The 16,014-nt window shown below is 38.1% G+C and overlaps 1 protein-coding gene across 4 annotated transcripts in view; it reads left to right on the forward strand.

The window, feature by feature from the left end:
• Nucleotides 1-9,612: 9,612 nt before the first annotated feature.
• myh10 (myosin, heavy chain 10, non-muscle) overlaps nt 9,613-16,014 on the forward strand; it is a 42,724-nt gene continuing 36,322 nt past the window's right edge. For 3 of the 4 annotated variants that reach the window (XM_068321635.1, XM_068321639.1, XM_068321638.1), the window contains exons 1-2: nt 9,613-9,752; nt 12,851-13,232. In XM_068321635.1, coding sequence (XP_068177736.1) covers nt 12,888-13,232 — 345 coding nt within the window. In that variant the 5' untranslated portion in view covers nt 9,613-9,752; nt 12,851-12,887. The remainder of the gene's footprint in view (nt 9,753-12,850; nt 13,233-16,014) is intronic. The other variant, XM_068321636.1, reaches the window with a different exon arrangement.

Raw genomic sequence — 16,014 nt, forward strand, 5'->3', positions numbered from 1 at the left:
GGGCCCGTGGGAGGTAGGGAGTAAGGGAGGGGGGGAGGGAGACGGAGAGCTGAGACCCCACGGCGGGAGCTGGAGGAGGGTCAGAATGAGAAGAAGAGAACCAGAGGAGGGGGGGAAAAAAGAGAGGAGGATGGGGGTGGGGAGGGGTAGGGAGAAGGCAGGCAGCGTTCACAGTCGAAAAAAGGGGAAAATGAAGCTCCCAGTTCCCCCCACTATCACCCACCACGCTCTCTCCCTACAAACTCTCCCTCACGTGTCCTCCTTCCAACTAAAAAACTTATTTCTCTCTCTCTCCTCCTCCTCCTCACTCTTTCCACTTGCCCTCTTTCCACCTCTTTCTCCCTTAAGCCTCCAGTGAGGTAGATGCTTGCCAGTGATGCTGCTGTTGTCTGTCTCTGATCCTCCTGCTCTGGTGGAGGAGATGATGCGTTCAGAGGCTGTGGTGTGTGTGTGTGTGTGTGTGTGTATGTATGTATGTGTGTGTGTGTGTGTGTTGTGAGGACCTGAGTGTGAGATTGGGAGAAAAAAACAGAGATAGACAGAGTGAGAGAGAGAGGGGAGAGAGAGAGAAACAGAGAGAGACAGGGGTGGGGAGAACTGGAGGTAAAGAGGGAGAGAGAGTGTCAAGGGTTTCTGTCAACACTCCTCCCTCCCCAACACACACTATACAACTTGTCTCCTTTGCACGTGTGAGTTCACACTGACACATCCAGCCAGTTACATATATGTAATGAGTGAGGGTGAAGGAAGATGTTGAGATGCTTTATCACAGTTTTCTTTAACTGTCCATCCACCCATCCATCCATTTTCTTCCATAACACGTGAACATTTGATGTGACATGGTGTTCATTATGATTGGTCTTCAGTCCATCACATGTTAAGTAGTGCTGTTGTACACTCTCCTCAGTCATTTGACTTCTTCAGTCCAAGTTTAGGCATGTCTGTGTAGTGATATGTATGGTATTGCACAATTTGCCCCCAGCACTAAATGAAGTACTTTTCACTCTGTTTGAGGAACAAATGCTGTATTTGCCTCAAAACACATACGTAAACCATGATTTTTTTTTTTGTAGATATGCATTATTTCTGCATGTGTCCAAAGTACATTAACATGTTTGTCCTAAGGTTTACCTTTATGCAGGTGATCCTGTTTATTTCATAGCTGATTGTGTCTGATTGGTCTCAGAGACACACAACTTTATCATTCTGTATCAGTGAAAACAATGTCTCATATGTCTCTCATTACACTTTGTCATTTCTTGCTAACATTAACAAGGTTTTATGTCAAAAAAATAGAACAGAAACAAATGATGATCCTCTGTTGACATTACATATAGTCATTTTATATTTATTATGCATTTTATGTTTCAGGTAATGTTGTCCATTACAAAATATGTTCATTCAAGTACATTAATTAATAACATTCCTGAATTATGTGATGAGAACATGTAATCGGTCTGTCATGTTTCCTTAATGATCTTATATCCGTTTTTCAGCTATTATTTAATCATATTTTGTAGACATCAAGATGATAACAACAAAGCTGTATTGCTTTTGAATAGATGGAACCACTTCAAACTTCCTCTATCGCCAAAGAAAATTACAACAAAAAATACTTGAAACAACTGAGCAGCCGCGTTAGGTGGGAATGACGAGACATAAATGAGATAAACTACAAACCTAGGTGTGGAACAAATAAAAATTCTTCTCATTTTAATTTTTTTGCTGTTGCAAATTAGATGTATATAAATGTAATACTTACAAGATAGTGCTGTTTCCAGCAATGTCAGTGTTGTTTTTTTCTCCTTCTGTTAAGTTTACCAAAATTAATTCATGCTGTGTAAGATAGCTGAATTGACATCAATTTTAAAATCAAGAAAAATATCATTAAAATTATTTGCATGTCACCACTATCCAAAGGTTTAGCAGAAAAAATAAAACCTTGGGATGTGGTTTGATAAGAAGCTGAATTTATATATATTGTGGAAGATCTTGTTGGTAAATTGCGAGAGATGCTCGAGTAATTGCACAGAAACTGAAGTGGCTCCCCTCACATTTGTAAAAAAGAAATTTTTCACAGCCTTTGGTTACAGAAATTCCAAGTATGGACAGGCTGGGACCTGTAGATTTCATTTCATTTTCACTCTGTCCTAAATCTTACCACTGGCGATTTCTACATGGAAACATTGGTTGGCCTCGCCTGTCTTGGAGATGTAATAACCACTCGTACTGAGTCAATGTTATTGGAAAATTGCCATCTTCTATCTCATCTTGGCTGCACTTGCACCTCTTCGTCATACTTTACATGCTCCAGTGATTGGTTTAATGCTCCAAGAGCACAAAATCAAAATTGTTTTGGAAAGACAGTCTTGCTTTGCTGTTAGTGCTGTTCACAAAAAAATGATGTACTGTACATTGCCTACATCAAATTACTCATACCTTACTGCTTTGACAACAGCATTCAGTCTCTACTTGACTGTAATACATTTGCCTGTATCTTTGCTTTATTAAAGCTGTCTTTCATTTTTATATGGTTTGTGTTTTTCAATGAAACTGTGAATAAAGTTTTGACGTAAAAACTGATTTATGCTTTTCCAAAAAAATAAATGAAATCACAGCTCATCACCTGTTGACACTAGTCAACACAGACAAATATACAGTAAATAAAAATGTAGACATACAGTACGTGAGAATGAATTTTAATGAATATGGTCACCATACATGAAGCTGATGAAATGACAGTGTTTTGAAAGACGACTCAAGACTTAAGGTACATAAGATCCTTTTTGAACTTCATTTTTGATGATTTTTCTCTAATACAACTTTATTTTAAAATGTATTATTCTCTATTCACAATTTACCTTTGTATGTACATAAATAAATATTAAGCATATACATCAATGCAAAGAAGCAACTTAAGATTCCAAGACAAGGAATTTAAAAGTAACGTATTCAACTAAAAGAACTGCAGAACCAGTTGTCAGAGCTCATAAGCTAATATGTATATTTCTGTATTTGTATTCTGTAGAATGAATAAAGTTCGACACAATAAGAAGGTTCTGCTTCGTCACAAAATCTGTGTGTTGCAGCAGGCAGTTTGCTGGATACAAACAAAACTGGTATGGGGGGGAAAACAGATTAGAATGCAATTATTTTTCCTGCACTGGTTGCTACATAATCACAATGTTTCATTATTTTTTCCCACAATATATTCCCATTGTCAATACCTTATTCCGAACCAATTTAAGTCTGCAAAAGGTATTACGTTTAACCATAAAGTTTTAGTCAGAGTTTAGCTGTACTAAGGATTTAAAAAGTGTATATGCACCCAATCCCCTTTCACAACAGAATCTGCACCAGAGATCGAACGTCAAGTCTCAAAAAATTGTTACTTTCATTGTCTAATTTATACATGGGGTTTGAGATAAGGGGTTCCATTATATTTTCTTACTAGATTGTGTGTATGAATGTACTGTATATACTGTAACATGTGTACATGTGTGTAAATCAAATGATTTGTTTAGAATTACCTTAGTCCTGAAAGGAAAGATACATCTGGAATAGAGTTCAGATTTTGTTTACAACAGAGAATGCACTGAAAATATCATCATTAGAAAAGTACTGGCTTCCAAATGAAATGAAGAACAATGCATTATTCTTCTGGAGACAATAGTTCAAGCAAGTATGATTTACTTTGGAAATCATGACATTATTTTGCAAGAAAATAAGAATTCATACAAAATGACTTAATAAGAAAAAGCATTTCCACAAGATTCCATCAATCAGATGTGCAAAAAAGAAAGAGAGTCAACCTAGGAGGTCAAATGTTTATCTCTTTTCAGTCTGTCGCTGTGGTATTGAAGACGACACATTTGACATTCCTTATCAGTTCTATAAGAAAAGAAATAAGGACTAAAAATGAGAAAAGAAAAAGATGGTTGATAAATTACTGTCTAGACAAAAGCAGAAGAGGGATGGTGGAGGACGATGCTGATGACAGGTCTATTATGCCACAGAGGCAACTGGAGAAGACAACAATTGGGAGATGGAGCTGTCACAGCATTTTGCAAAAGGCACCACACCAAAGGGTGTCACTCTGCCATTCACTCAGACATCTTGCATCTGTCAGTCTGTGTCAGTGCTCAGTAGTAGGTGATATCAAATTTAGACAGAAATGCAGACCGTCTGTATGGCAATAAGAGGTGATACTGTTAGAGAACACGAAGGGGAGAAAGTAAATGAACAGAAACCAAAATCAGTCAATATGTAATTAACATTTGCACAGAACTTCTGTTCACATAGGATGTTTGTGGCTCTTTATCTTTTCTGCTGCTGCCCTCTGCTGTCCGCTGCACTGTAACTACCATGAGGCCGTGTCGAATGAGCAATTCAATTCAGTAATGAGGAAATAGACTGTGGAATGGTGTGATGACTGCCTTCACAAAAGATTCTATAGTCCTATAGTATGATGTACAAAATTCCAAATTTGAATTCCATATGAAAAATGATTGACTAATTTGAAAACTTGTTTCTCTTATGCCCAATTTCTTTAGTTATAATTCCTACAAACCTACACACTGACTTAAAATGTAATTTCAGTTACCTGTACTACAATTATTTTTTCCTGAGATGTAAATCTCTTTTCCTGGGATTTGTGTAGTACGAGAAAAGTTTGGTATTATGTAAATTTCATCAGTAGTTTACAGCTTTAATTCCACTCTCACTGCTGTGGAGTGGGAAAAAAAGTGTCATTCATCATAGATGAGGTCAGGCTCATGAAGTGGATGTGCTTGAAAAAATAATGCCTGTAATAGTTTTCAGAATAAATTATATTGTTTCTCGGATGCAGATTAATAATATGACACTCCAACAACATTTTTATTTTATATTTATATTTTATTTTATTTTGAATACATTTTAACAAAATAGAAGTAACTTGTGAAACACTGAACCCCATACTCTGCAGTTTGCATTTTTTCTGTGCAAACTCTTACGTTTTAAGCCTGTGCAGGAAGGTAAATGTCAAGTCTGCAAGCAAGAGGACATGTAGAATCATTTTAACTTTAAGCACGGAATCTCTCCCTGAGAAATAGTTTGTTGTTAATTTGGTAGCTAAAACCAGAAAACAGTTTTCCAATAAGCCCTTACTACTTTCTGATTTTACTTTGTTCAAGCATGAACATTTATTATTGTTATTATTTTGTGGTGAAATAAAATAGAGTTTATTTTCGTGGTTAGAAGTTGAAGATCCTTGTTAACCACAACGGAAGTGCATTTATAAGAAAAATCTTGTTGGCAGACACTGTGCTTTCAACTAATACTTTCCAGATATCCTACGGACTCCTCTTTGCACTTAGCCTCTCTATTCCACTCATTTGTTTTTATTTTTGTCATTTTTGCATTTTATGCTTATTTTCTCTCTCTCTTTATAGATAGATTAAAACTAAAAAATAAGATGACTAAACAAATTGTATAAAAATAGTCATGTCATGTCTATCTTTACTCAATAGATGGCGCTATTGGAATACAGAATAAATTGTCCTGGAACGCAAGCGCATCCAAACACGCATATTTATGTCGTAAAAATCCTGATAAATTTCTATTCATTTTTTTTTTTACTTTCAGTTTAACTTAACTTTAATCATCCTTTTACTTTTATTGTTTGTTTTTATAACATTATTGTTCAAACGTTTATACTTGCATTTGCTGCTGTTTGCTTCTTTATCTTTTAGATTTTCCCTGTAAAATCAAGGCAATCTTATTAAGACAAAGGCTTTACATGTACTGATATGGTAAGAGTAGTGAGTGTGTAGTTCTCATTTATCCAGGTGATGGTTATTCAAAGTTGTTTGAATTATTTTGGATAACCATGACCTGACAACTTTGGATACAAACAGAAAAGCAGGTATGATGATGATTACATTAATGATGACAGGGAGATTGAGATAAATGAAGACAAACACATTAAGTGGGTCTTTGGATGCTTCATACACTGCATGCCACAATAGATAACCTAAATATCAATTTTTGCACTGGCATCGCGTCCGGAGTTTCCCCCGGTCATCACCTTCTCTCGCCAGGCTGAGGTGTTGCCTTAAGCACACTTTGACTCTCATACATGCTTTCAGGTGAGTCAAGTCATGCACAACTTGTGAAATTCTTATTTGATAATTATGCATTATATTTTTTAACATTAGGTACAGAGTATAAATATAATGGAAATGTAACAAATAGATTTTGTGTAATCTTGCTGGCAACCTATCTAACGAACACGCCAAAGGATGAAAACAGAATCTTTTTTAATAACATTAACAAGGAATGACAAAACAAGTAATATTGCATTGAATGAATACATATCTGTAGTTGTACAGGTTTAGCATACAAACTAATTTCTAATTTGTGATTGCAATTTATGACATAATTTTTCCAGTCATGCTCACATGAAATCCCTAAAAAAGAGCATAAATTAACACAGGCTATAAACAAATATAATTAAAAAATGTTCCATTTTTGTCATATCATGTTAATTGCCTCCATTATTTGGAGTAAGAATAACATTTAACTGAATTTATCAGGAAACTGTAAGAGGCTTATAATTAGTTGAGAAGTTGATGCATCTGGTCTTTTTATGTTCTGAATAAATGAATATACGGTACTTCCTTGGAACTAGGATGACGTCGCTGTAACATCATTGTAACATAATGTTTCATAAACTTGTTTTCAACATTCACCCTCTGCTATCATTCAAGCTTGACTTTCAAATTTAACAATCATCACCATACAATTAACATAGAACCATGCCACTGTGACTCCAATGTTTACTCACACGTAATGACGTCGAAAGAGTCAGTATAAGATGGTGCTCATGAGCCGCTACCACAGCTGTTGTACGATCAAACTTCTTCATTAATCTTCCAACAGAAAGCATCATAAGAAAAAGGTCTTATGACACCCTAATATTATAAAGTGACATCACAGACAGCCAAGAAACCGTTCTATTATTATCCGGTTAATGAAAAGTCTAGTGGTGAGATTCAAAGGAGAAAAGTTATCCAAAGGAGAAAAGTTATACAGGAACATTACTGAAAATGTAAACATGATATCTAATGTTTTTCTGTTGTTAAGACAACATGGACTACGTGGTAGATTTTCTGGGCAAATATGTACCGCAGTCCAGTTTTCAGTCTCTGTAAACTGCCTCTATCTTTCCTCGTAATTGCTCATCTGTTTAGGAACCTCTGCTTTCAGATTGTTGTGTCCATTAAGATAAGATGACATGTACGTTATTGATTCCAAACTGGGAAATTGACATTAATGTAGATTCAGTCGGTGGAATGCTGAGACAAGACAAATTGGATTATGCCTGAAGCTGTGTCTGTTCCTGTTGTGGTGTTAATGCCATCTTTACACGTGTATCCTTCCTTTCCATCTCACCCTTTTACTAATTACAATTTTATGCCTTTGCCCCCATTGTCCTCTATGGTGATGGACAGGCTGACAGACGAGGTTAGACAGGAATCTCCATGGACTATGATGTTTGCAGATGACATTGTGATCTGCAGTGAGAGCAGGCAACAGGTGGAGGAGAAGCTAGAGAGGTGGAGGTTTGTCCTGGAAAGGAGAGGAATGAAGGTTAGCTGCAGTAAGACAGAGCACATGTGTGTGAATGAGAGGGACCCAAGTGGAGGTTACAGGGAGAAGAGATCAAGAAGGTGGAGGATTTTAAGTACTTAGGGTCAACAGTCCAGAGCAATAGAGAGTGTGGAAAAGAGGTGAAGAAGCGTGTACAGGCAGGATGGAACGGGTGGAGGAAAGTGTCAGGTGTGATGTGTGATAGAAGAGTTTCAGCTAAAATGAAAGGAAAGGTGTACAAAACTGTGGTGAGACCAGCGATGTTGTTTGGTCTAGAGACAGTGTCACTGAGGAAAAGACAGGAGACAGAGCTGGAGGTAGCAGAGATGAAGATGCTGAGGTTCTCTCTGGGAGTGACCAGGAAGGATAGGATCAGGAATGAGTACATCAGAGGGACAGCACATGTTAGAGGTTTTGGAGATAAAGTCAGAGAGGCCAGACTGAGATGGTTTGGACATGTCCAGAGGAGAGATAGTGAATATATTGGTAGAAGGATTCATCGACTCCTCTGCTTTGCCTGCTTCCACCACACCAGCTACTGTTAACCTCCTGTTTGATGAGCTACAATAACTTTCACTAATGTCACAACCATCAAATTCAAACTATGTTCTTCTGAACAAATTACAAATTAGACTCTGAGAGATGCTGTTAATAACTATAATTCAGCTAAAGCTAACAGTACTAGCACTTTTTTTTAACCTTTGTTTATTATTATTTATTATTGTTAAGGGGAGTTGGAGGAGAATCTGTGATCAGCCACATTTGTCTACAAGATATTTCAAAAACCACCAATGGATTTTGACTAAATTTTGTGATCTTGAACCAATGACAAGTTTAAATTTCTTTTTTTTTTTTCCAGATATAGATTCTGGCTCTTTTTTTTTTTTATATAGTATTTTTTTCTCAAAATCATGAAAATGTGAAACATGCAGTAGAGCAGGGTAGAAACATGACACTCCCACCAACATGTTGCTGAGTAAATATTCATTCAGAGTTTTTCAAATGAGTTCATCTAAAGGTTGGGAAGTAATATCCCAGATGAAAATAGATCAGGATCTAGATAGGGAAATATGGAAAACCATGTACATGCTGATAACTTATTCCCTACTGATGATAAACATTATTTTACAACATAAAATACATTATTATTATTATTATTTTGGGTGTCACTAGATGTCCTTGGTCAAGGAATTCCTGTAGGTGCTATTTACTAATTTGGCATGAGGTGAATTGATTGTTTTTGCTGTGCCCCATGCAGGTATAATGATTCACTATTTATTACCTTATCACACTGATACAAAATGGATTGCATGTGTTGCCCAAACAGAGACAGAGAACAGTAACACGACCCTGAGGTGAGAGCAAAATTTAGATTTAGTGACAATGACGTTGTTGGACAGATAGACTCCCTGAGCGCTTTCTAGTTAAATGTAGTTAGTTATTTAAAGTGTTTATCCATTCACCTAAATCTCACACGTCTTGAATATGATGCAGGCTTTTGCCTCCAGGCTCAGGCTGTCCAAATGAATCTCATGCCAAAACAACAGCAGATGAACAGGTGAGACCATGGAGGTCAAAATCCAAACCAAACAAATTGATGTATGGATTGGGAATCTGCTGGAGTTAACAGCACAGACAGAATAACAAGTTCCAGAAATCCAACCACTTGTGCATGGAACTGCCGTTTGGGTGTCATAGTTCTGCTGCATGTCTTCTTCAAAATTGGAAAATTTTACACTAAAGCGTGAAAGGAGGAAGAATAGAGAAAGAATATTGTGGAATCATGTGTTCCCTCATATTTCTCCTGTCCTGTCTCAACCCTCCATGTCTGGACTACTAACTGTAGAACGGGAATTTTAAACGACCAATCAAGTTTGGGTATCAGAATATAAGGGCCAATCATATTACAAGTATGTGTTATGGGCGTCGCCCAAAAAAGAGTGCTACCTTGTGGTGCATCCTCCTCACTGGCCGGCGAGAGTTCGGTTGAGAGTCTGCCTGATCGTGGGGGAGTACCACTGATGAGAGAGCGGGCAAAAGACGTGAGCGTTTTAGAAGGCTTTATAGAACTAATACTTTCATCTCTGTCACACTGTGAGTTTCTTCATCTACTGCGTTTGGTAAGTTAAAAAGAAACCAATGGGTGTGTGTGTGGTTAGCTGCAGTAACCTTTAGCTAGCGGATTATTGTGTCATGATTTTTCAATGATGGAGGACCATCAGTTTTGCTAGTGTTAGCCAACGCCGCAGAGTCAGCGTGCTGTTTGTGTTGCTTTTATATAATGGTAATTAACTATATACTTTTTTAAGTCGTTTTGAGAACTCTCTACTCTTGTATCTGCAATGAAACTACGAAGCAGTGATTGTCCGCTTGCTTTTATCCCCACCCAGACGTCTTTGAGCCACCCACACCCATGATGGGATTTTGTCGGGAGGCTGCTCACTTCATCCCTGAAAGTCCTCCGTACAAAGAAAATAGAGTTCTTATTAAATTGTCTCGATTCAAATATTATGTATTACGGCAGTGCCAGTCTAATGCGTGAAGTTTGTGTATCAGAGCCGACCAGTCCTCACAGGCATCATTTGAGGCGGGTGGGATGTGAAGCACGGCACGCCAACTTTGAGCTAGCGTTAGCAAGTTAGCCTTTCGATGCAGCTGTTTGGCCCAGAAGGGGAATATTAATCCATGACGAGCCATTCATCGGTCATGGTCATTTCTTGATCATCCTCTTTAGAAACAACTCACGGCAAGTATGGTAGAAACATGATACACATTTCCATAGTGTGGGTCTGAATGTGAGATGAAAGTTATTTTCCAGCCCAGTGGGGGGACGCAGTGACACGGCAGCCACACTGATCTCTCATCCTTGGACCCGACCCAGATTTACTAACCAGCGCCTGATTCAAGCATGGGACTAGATTATAGGTTAACTATCTGGAAGCAGCCGATGTTGTTTCAGATTAATGAGAAGCAGGCCGGAGGGTGCTTTGTGGAACGACTAACACGCAGACTTATTCTGGCGTCTGCTGTTGACGGCATCAAGTGTCAAATTCATTCTGGTGTAAATTGAGTTTATGGTCATGTGTGCCTTTATTGACTGTTGAATATTGATTGATGGCTGCTTGTATAATTGAAATTATTTAGTCAGTCTGTGGATTATTTTCTTGATTTATCTTTCGTGCTGTAAAATGAGATAAAATGAATACAAATTAAAATTTCCTAGAAGGTTGTACTTTCCTATTGAATATTTTGTTGAAACGACTGTTTAAACTCTGAAGATTTATGTTGTTAAAAAGAAGAAATCCCCACAAGAGAGAGGCTTAGCCAGGGAGCTTTTGATACGTTTGCAAACTAGAACCAATGCAGTCACAGACTACAACATCCCGCGACACCCCTGAATTCAGAATTTAACCCTGACCTACTTGTATAGGTCAAAGATTAAAGCTAGTGCTCTGACCTACTGTCACTGATCACAGCACTAGCCTTGATCAATGGTCTTACTCACACTGGTCCTCTCCCTCGTCTTTCTATCTTTTTATCTTCCTGATAGATAGATGGATAGATAGATAGATAGATAGATAGATAGATAGATAGATAGATAGATAGATAGATACTTTATTAATCCCGGAGGAAATTGTATAGTGTACAAAAGTTGAAATTTGACCATAACGCACTTTTCTCAAGGTCAAGGTCATCATCTCATTTTCATCCCCTTTACTGCCCTAGTAATGTGCTTCTTGTTTCATCTTTCTGTCTGCAACGGTTGTGAAGATATTTGGTGGACTAACTAACGGATGGATAAACACACAAACAATGACAATTATAATACATCACCGCTTTGAAGCAGGATGTACAAAAGATTTCTTGTCGATTAGCTGAACATATATACTGTATATTGCAAGAGTTTCATCTTGGTTTATGGTTGAGACAAGTAGAAATATATATTTAACTTCTATTACAAAACATCAAAATCCCCTGACTGTTGAACAGTCCCCAATGGTGAAGTTAACTACATGTGGGTTGATTGTGTGCAGGCATGGGGGTGTTAATGCTTGAAAATGAACAAGTATGCGTGGGCCAAGCAACTTATTCTGGCAAAATTTCCTAGTGCTAAAGTTTTCTGAATTTAAACTGAGCAAACAGCCAAAAATACAAATATTTAACAACTTGTTTTACTTGGTTAGTTGAATAATTATTTGATCTTGTGGGTAAATGTACAGCTGTGTATGTATATAATCAGTAGATTCCTGTTTTTGTTTTGTTATACTACATGACAATATATTTTGCAGGAATAAAATGTGTTATAATGTCAGGTTTTCTTTTTGTTTTTCCAATAATGTGCACCAATCACATTTATACTTCCTTGTTGGGAAGAATTTTGAGACACAAGTTGCCGACAACCCTAGTCACACTTTCTTGACATCGCTCCTCTGCTTTACCTTACATATTTGTACAGTGATAGAGTGCAAGATAGCTGGTGTAGTCAGTAAGGTTGGGCATCAAAACACAGTTTTGGAACATTGAATTGTTAAACAGAAACGTGGGCAGTAAGGAAATAGCCCTTAATATGTGTTAAACTAACAGCCTGAATACTGAAACAATCTTTCACTGAAGTGTCAGTGAAACAATGCTTCTCATCTATTACCGTGTGCAATATCATGAAATGCTTAGAAAACAGTGTTCTTGTGTGGTGTGGACTTGTAGCTGTCATATATCCATTGGCATTGTCAGTCAGCTATCACGTTTCACCACAAACACGCTCCACTAACAAAGACTTTACAGAGCAGTCTGATACTGAAGGCATTGCTGATGAAAATGTCCTCCGCCTATCAAACACAAGTGAACCCAAGACTCGCTGTCTGAACGTCACCTGATAGCCTCAAACTCCATGAATCTCAGAGCTCCTAAATCAGAGGAATCATATTTGAATCAAACTTCTCTTCTAGATTGGTCAGTGAAAGCAAAAGGTATGGTAGTTTTAGTTTAATTAAGACGTTTAAAAAAAAAGTGAGGCGTTTCATTATCTGTCTTAGTTGTACATCCTGTGATTTGAAATCAAGTGTGTGCGTACTCCAATGAATGTGGTGAAACGGTAAATCATGGTTCTATTTTTGAATTCTTGCAGTAAAAATATTCCATGGTGATGGTCATTTGTATTAACTTTAAATGCAAAACTTTATATGTTTTGAACATCATTTACTTTCTCTATTCTGTACAGGTGACCTAGTACATTCTGCCACAGGTCTCCAGCAAAGATGTCACAGAGGAGTGGGCAGGAGGACCCTGAGCGGTACCTCTTTGTAGACCGTGCTGTTGTCTACAACCCAGCGGCACAGGCTGACTGGACCGCCAAGAGGCTTGTGTGGATCCCGTCAGAACGCCATGGCTTTGAAGCTGCCAGCATTCGTGAGGAACGTGGGGATGAGGTGGTGGTGGAGTTGGCAGAGAACGGAAAGAAGGCAGTGGTTATTAAGGACGACATCCAGAAGATGAACCCGCCAAAATTCAGTAAAGTAGAGGACATGGCTGAACTCACCTGCCTGAATGAAGCCTCTGTGCTTCACAACCTCAAGGACCGCTACTACTCTGGACTCATCTATGTAAGTGTTCATTTTTGAAGTGCCCCCCACCCACCCTGTGCAAACTAAAGCAAAGTAACGCACTATTCTTCTGCTGCTGTCTGTCATAGTGCTTTCTTCTTTAGTTAATTGCTGATGCCAGCGGCCTCTGGCTGTGTTACTGCCCCCTCTGGTGACAGGACTGTATTACTACCACATAAAGGGAAAATAGGAAAACATTTTTTTATGAAAAAACAATCATCATGTACACTATTCATTTTTTAAAAATTAATTGCAGTATTTTCCGCACTGTAAGGTACATCTAAAAGCCTTTAATTTTCTTAAAAACCCGACAGTGCACCTTATAATTAAGTGGGCTTTATCTGTGAAAAAAGTTTTGAAATAGGCCATTCATTGAAGGTGTGCTTTATAATCAGATGACCAGTGCGCCTTTTATATGAAAAAGTTTTAAAATACGCCATTCGTTAAAGATGCGCCTTATAGTCCAGTGCGCCTTATAGTGCGGAAAATACTGCAATGACCTACTATTAACGGCTACGATCACAGGTACATACCCCTCACTGGTAATCGTAGAGCAACTGAATTCAAGAGACATATAAACACATATTTCCGTAAATGAACAAGCCTTGATGTCAAACATAAGCTGCTGATATCCCCTGTGATTATGACCCACTTAGTAAGAAGCATTCCTGGAATAGCCCAGACATGGAGCTCGTGGGCCACCTGAGACACCAGGGTAGCAGGCAGTGCTTTAGGGGTTCACATATGGAGTTACTACAGCAAATGCCATAATGAGCTTAGGGTGGAGTACAAGAAGGAGGATTTGATTCATTATTCAGATACATCCGCACATACACATACATATATGATAAAGCAAAGGCTAGTGAAAATAGTGGTAGTAGCAACCAGCTCTCTGATGACATCTGCCTCTCACCAACAATAATTCTTCCTTCGCTCAAAAGTTAAGCTATGTGCTACAGATGTGTTCTTCCCTGCTACATGACTGTTACTCCCACCAAGTGTAATGAAAATCTGTATTAGTTTAATTTTTTTTTGGTGGGATTTCTTCCATATGGTTGCTTTCCTACTGACGTGTCTCTGCCAAGAGACTTGCTTGGCTCAAGAACTCGTGTCTTAGATCATTGATGGTCGTACCACGACTGTGACGCAAGAGAATCGAGGAGTATTTTTGCACCATAATTTATATAATTTTCTCTTTGTAGAGCAATTGATTTAAGTTAATATTTGGTTCCATATTCATATTCTTACCGTGCCGTACAAAACTGCGGCAGCGTACTTGTCAAGTTCACTTCGTAATTATTCAGCTGAAGTATGAAGAACATCTTTGTCTGTTCAGAAAAAGGAAGTAGTGACCCTCGCTCCATATCTAAACTCTGGGAGGTCTCTGCTGAGTCACATTTTAACCAAACTGTACTAACAGAGTTCTTTGTGTTCAGTTTTAAGCAACAGCTGTCTGCTCACATAGCTGAAGAGTTCTTTCAATTTTGCTGTCAGAAAACCCACGTTTAATTAATATCCAATTCATACCCGTTTTTGAATGGTTTAGCTGTTCTGGAGGGCTATAGAAAATCCTTTCTTCTGATCTGTTATGGTTTTTTCAGATTTTGTGGGTCTAAATGTTCATTTTTATGATATCTCCTCGAAGCCAATTCCCAAATGTGAACTGAATGCACAAGACATTTTATGAAATTTGATCCACATACATGCAAAAGTTTTTATAATCCAGACTCGTTTTCCTCTTCTGAGATTCCAGTATCTTCTGGCCCCTTCAGTCACACAATTATAGCATCAACTTTTACCTCTTTGATGACTTTTATCCACCTAAGAATCATGCTTTAATCTTTTTGAAACTGTCAGTCATGGAAATATTGATCCACCATAGTCTGCTAACCACCAACAACCAATGTTTCAACCCATGAAAAAATAGTTTGATCTTGACCACTGAATGTATATCATTTGTTGCACTGGTGGTGGTGGTGAGTGTTCATCCTGAATACTGGGCTTGATGTGGTCTTTTCCTGGGTTATCTAAGCCTGCTCATACTGGAGCATGACTCTATTCAAGATTTTTTTGGCAGTTAATGTTGTTTTTATCAAGAAGCATCAGCAATGTACAAGTTTGATACGTCCAGATATGATCATATTATGAATGAGGGTCTTCTCATGGTTGCATTACTGGGCCATATTGATATCTAGATTATGATGCTACAGTCGCAGCTTTATAAATCGTCATACTTAATTAAAGCCTGATTTCCCTCCGCATGCCTTGATTATGATGCAGTTTAATCACTCATTCATCACTTGTTACTCACTGAGGAAACAGTAGGTCTCCAACTTTGGCCAGGGGGCATCCATTTGCTTTCAAACAAAAAGAAGATGCAACATTTCTCCTCAAAGCTACTGGACCACGATTTAGTAAATTTCCAGAACCTAAAGCCAGAGCTGAAGATGCAAGGGAGCTTGACAAATTATCCGTCATAGTTTGATAAACGTTTTCAAGAACAGTCTTTGCTCGAGCCAGTTGCTACGTTCATGTGCAAACCATTTCAGGGAGATAAAGTCGCATCAAAGATGGCAGCCCAATTTGGCCTGAACACTTCTGGAGTAGAAGATGAGATTTTAACACAAGCCGACATTCAGCTGAAGTCTAGGGCGGTTCTAGAACGTACTCATAGAGTTATAAATTGCTCGCATGCTGAAAAAGTGTGAGCACCTCTGTTAAAAGTAATGGTAAAGCCCGATGAGCCAGCAAATTGTCAGATAGGAGGTCATGCAAAGGCAGA

The sequence above is a fragment of the Antennarius striatus genome, chromosome 8 (genome assembly GCF_040054535.1).
Source record: "Antennarius striatus isolate MH-2024 chromosome 8, ASM4005453v1, whole genome shotgun sequence".
NCBI lineage: Eukaryota > Metazoa > Chordata > Actinopteri > Lophiiformes > Antennariidae > Antennarius > Antennarius striatus.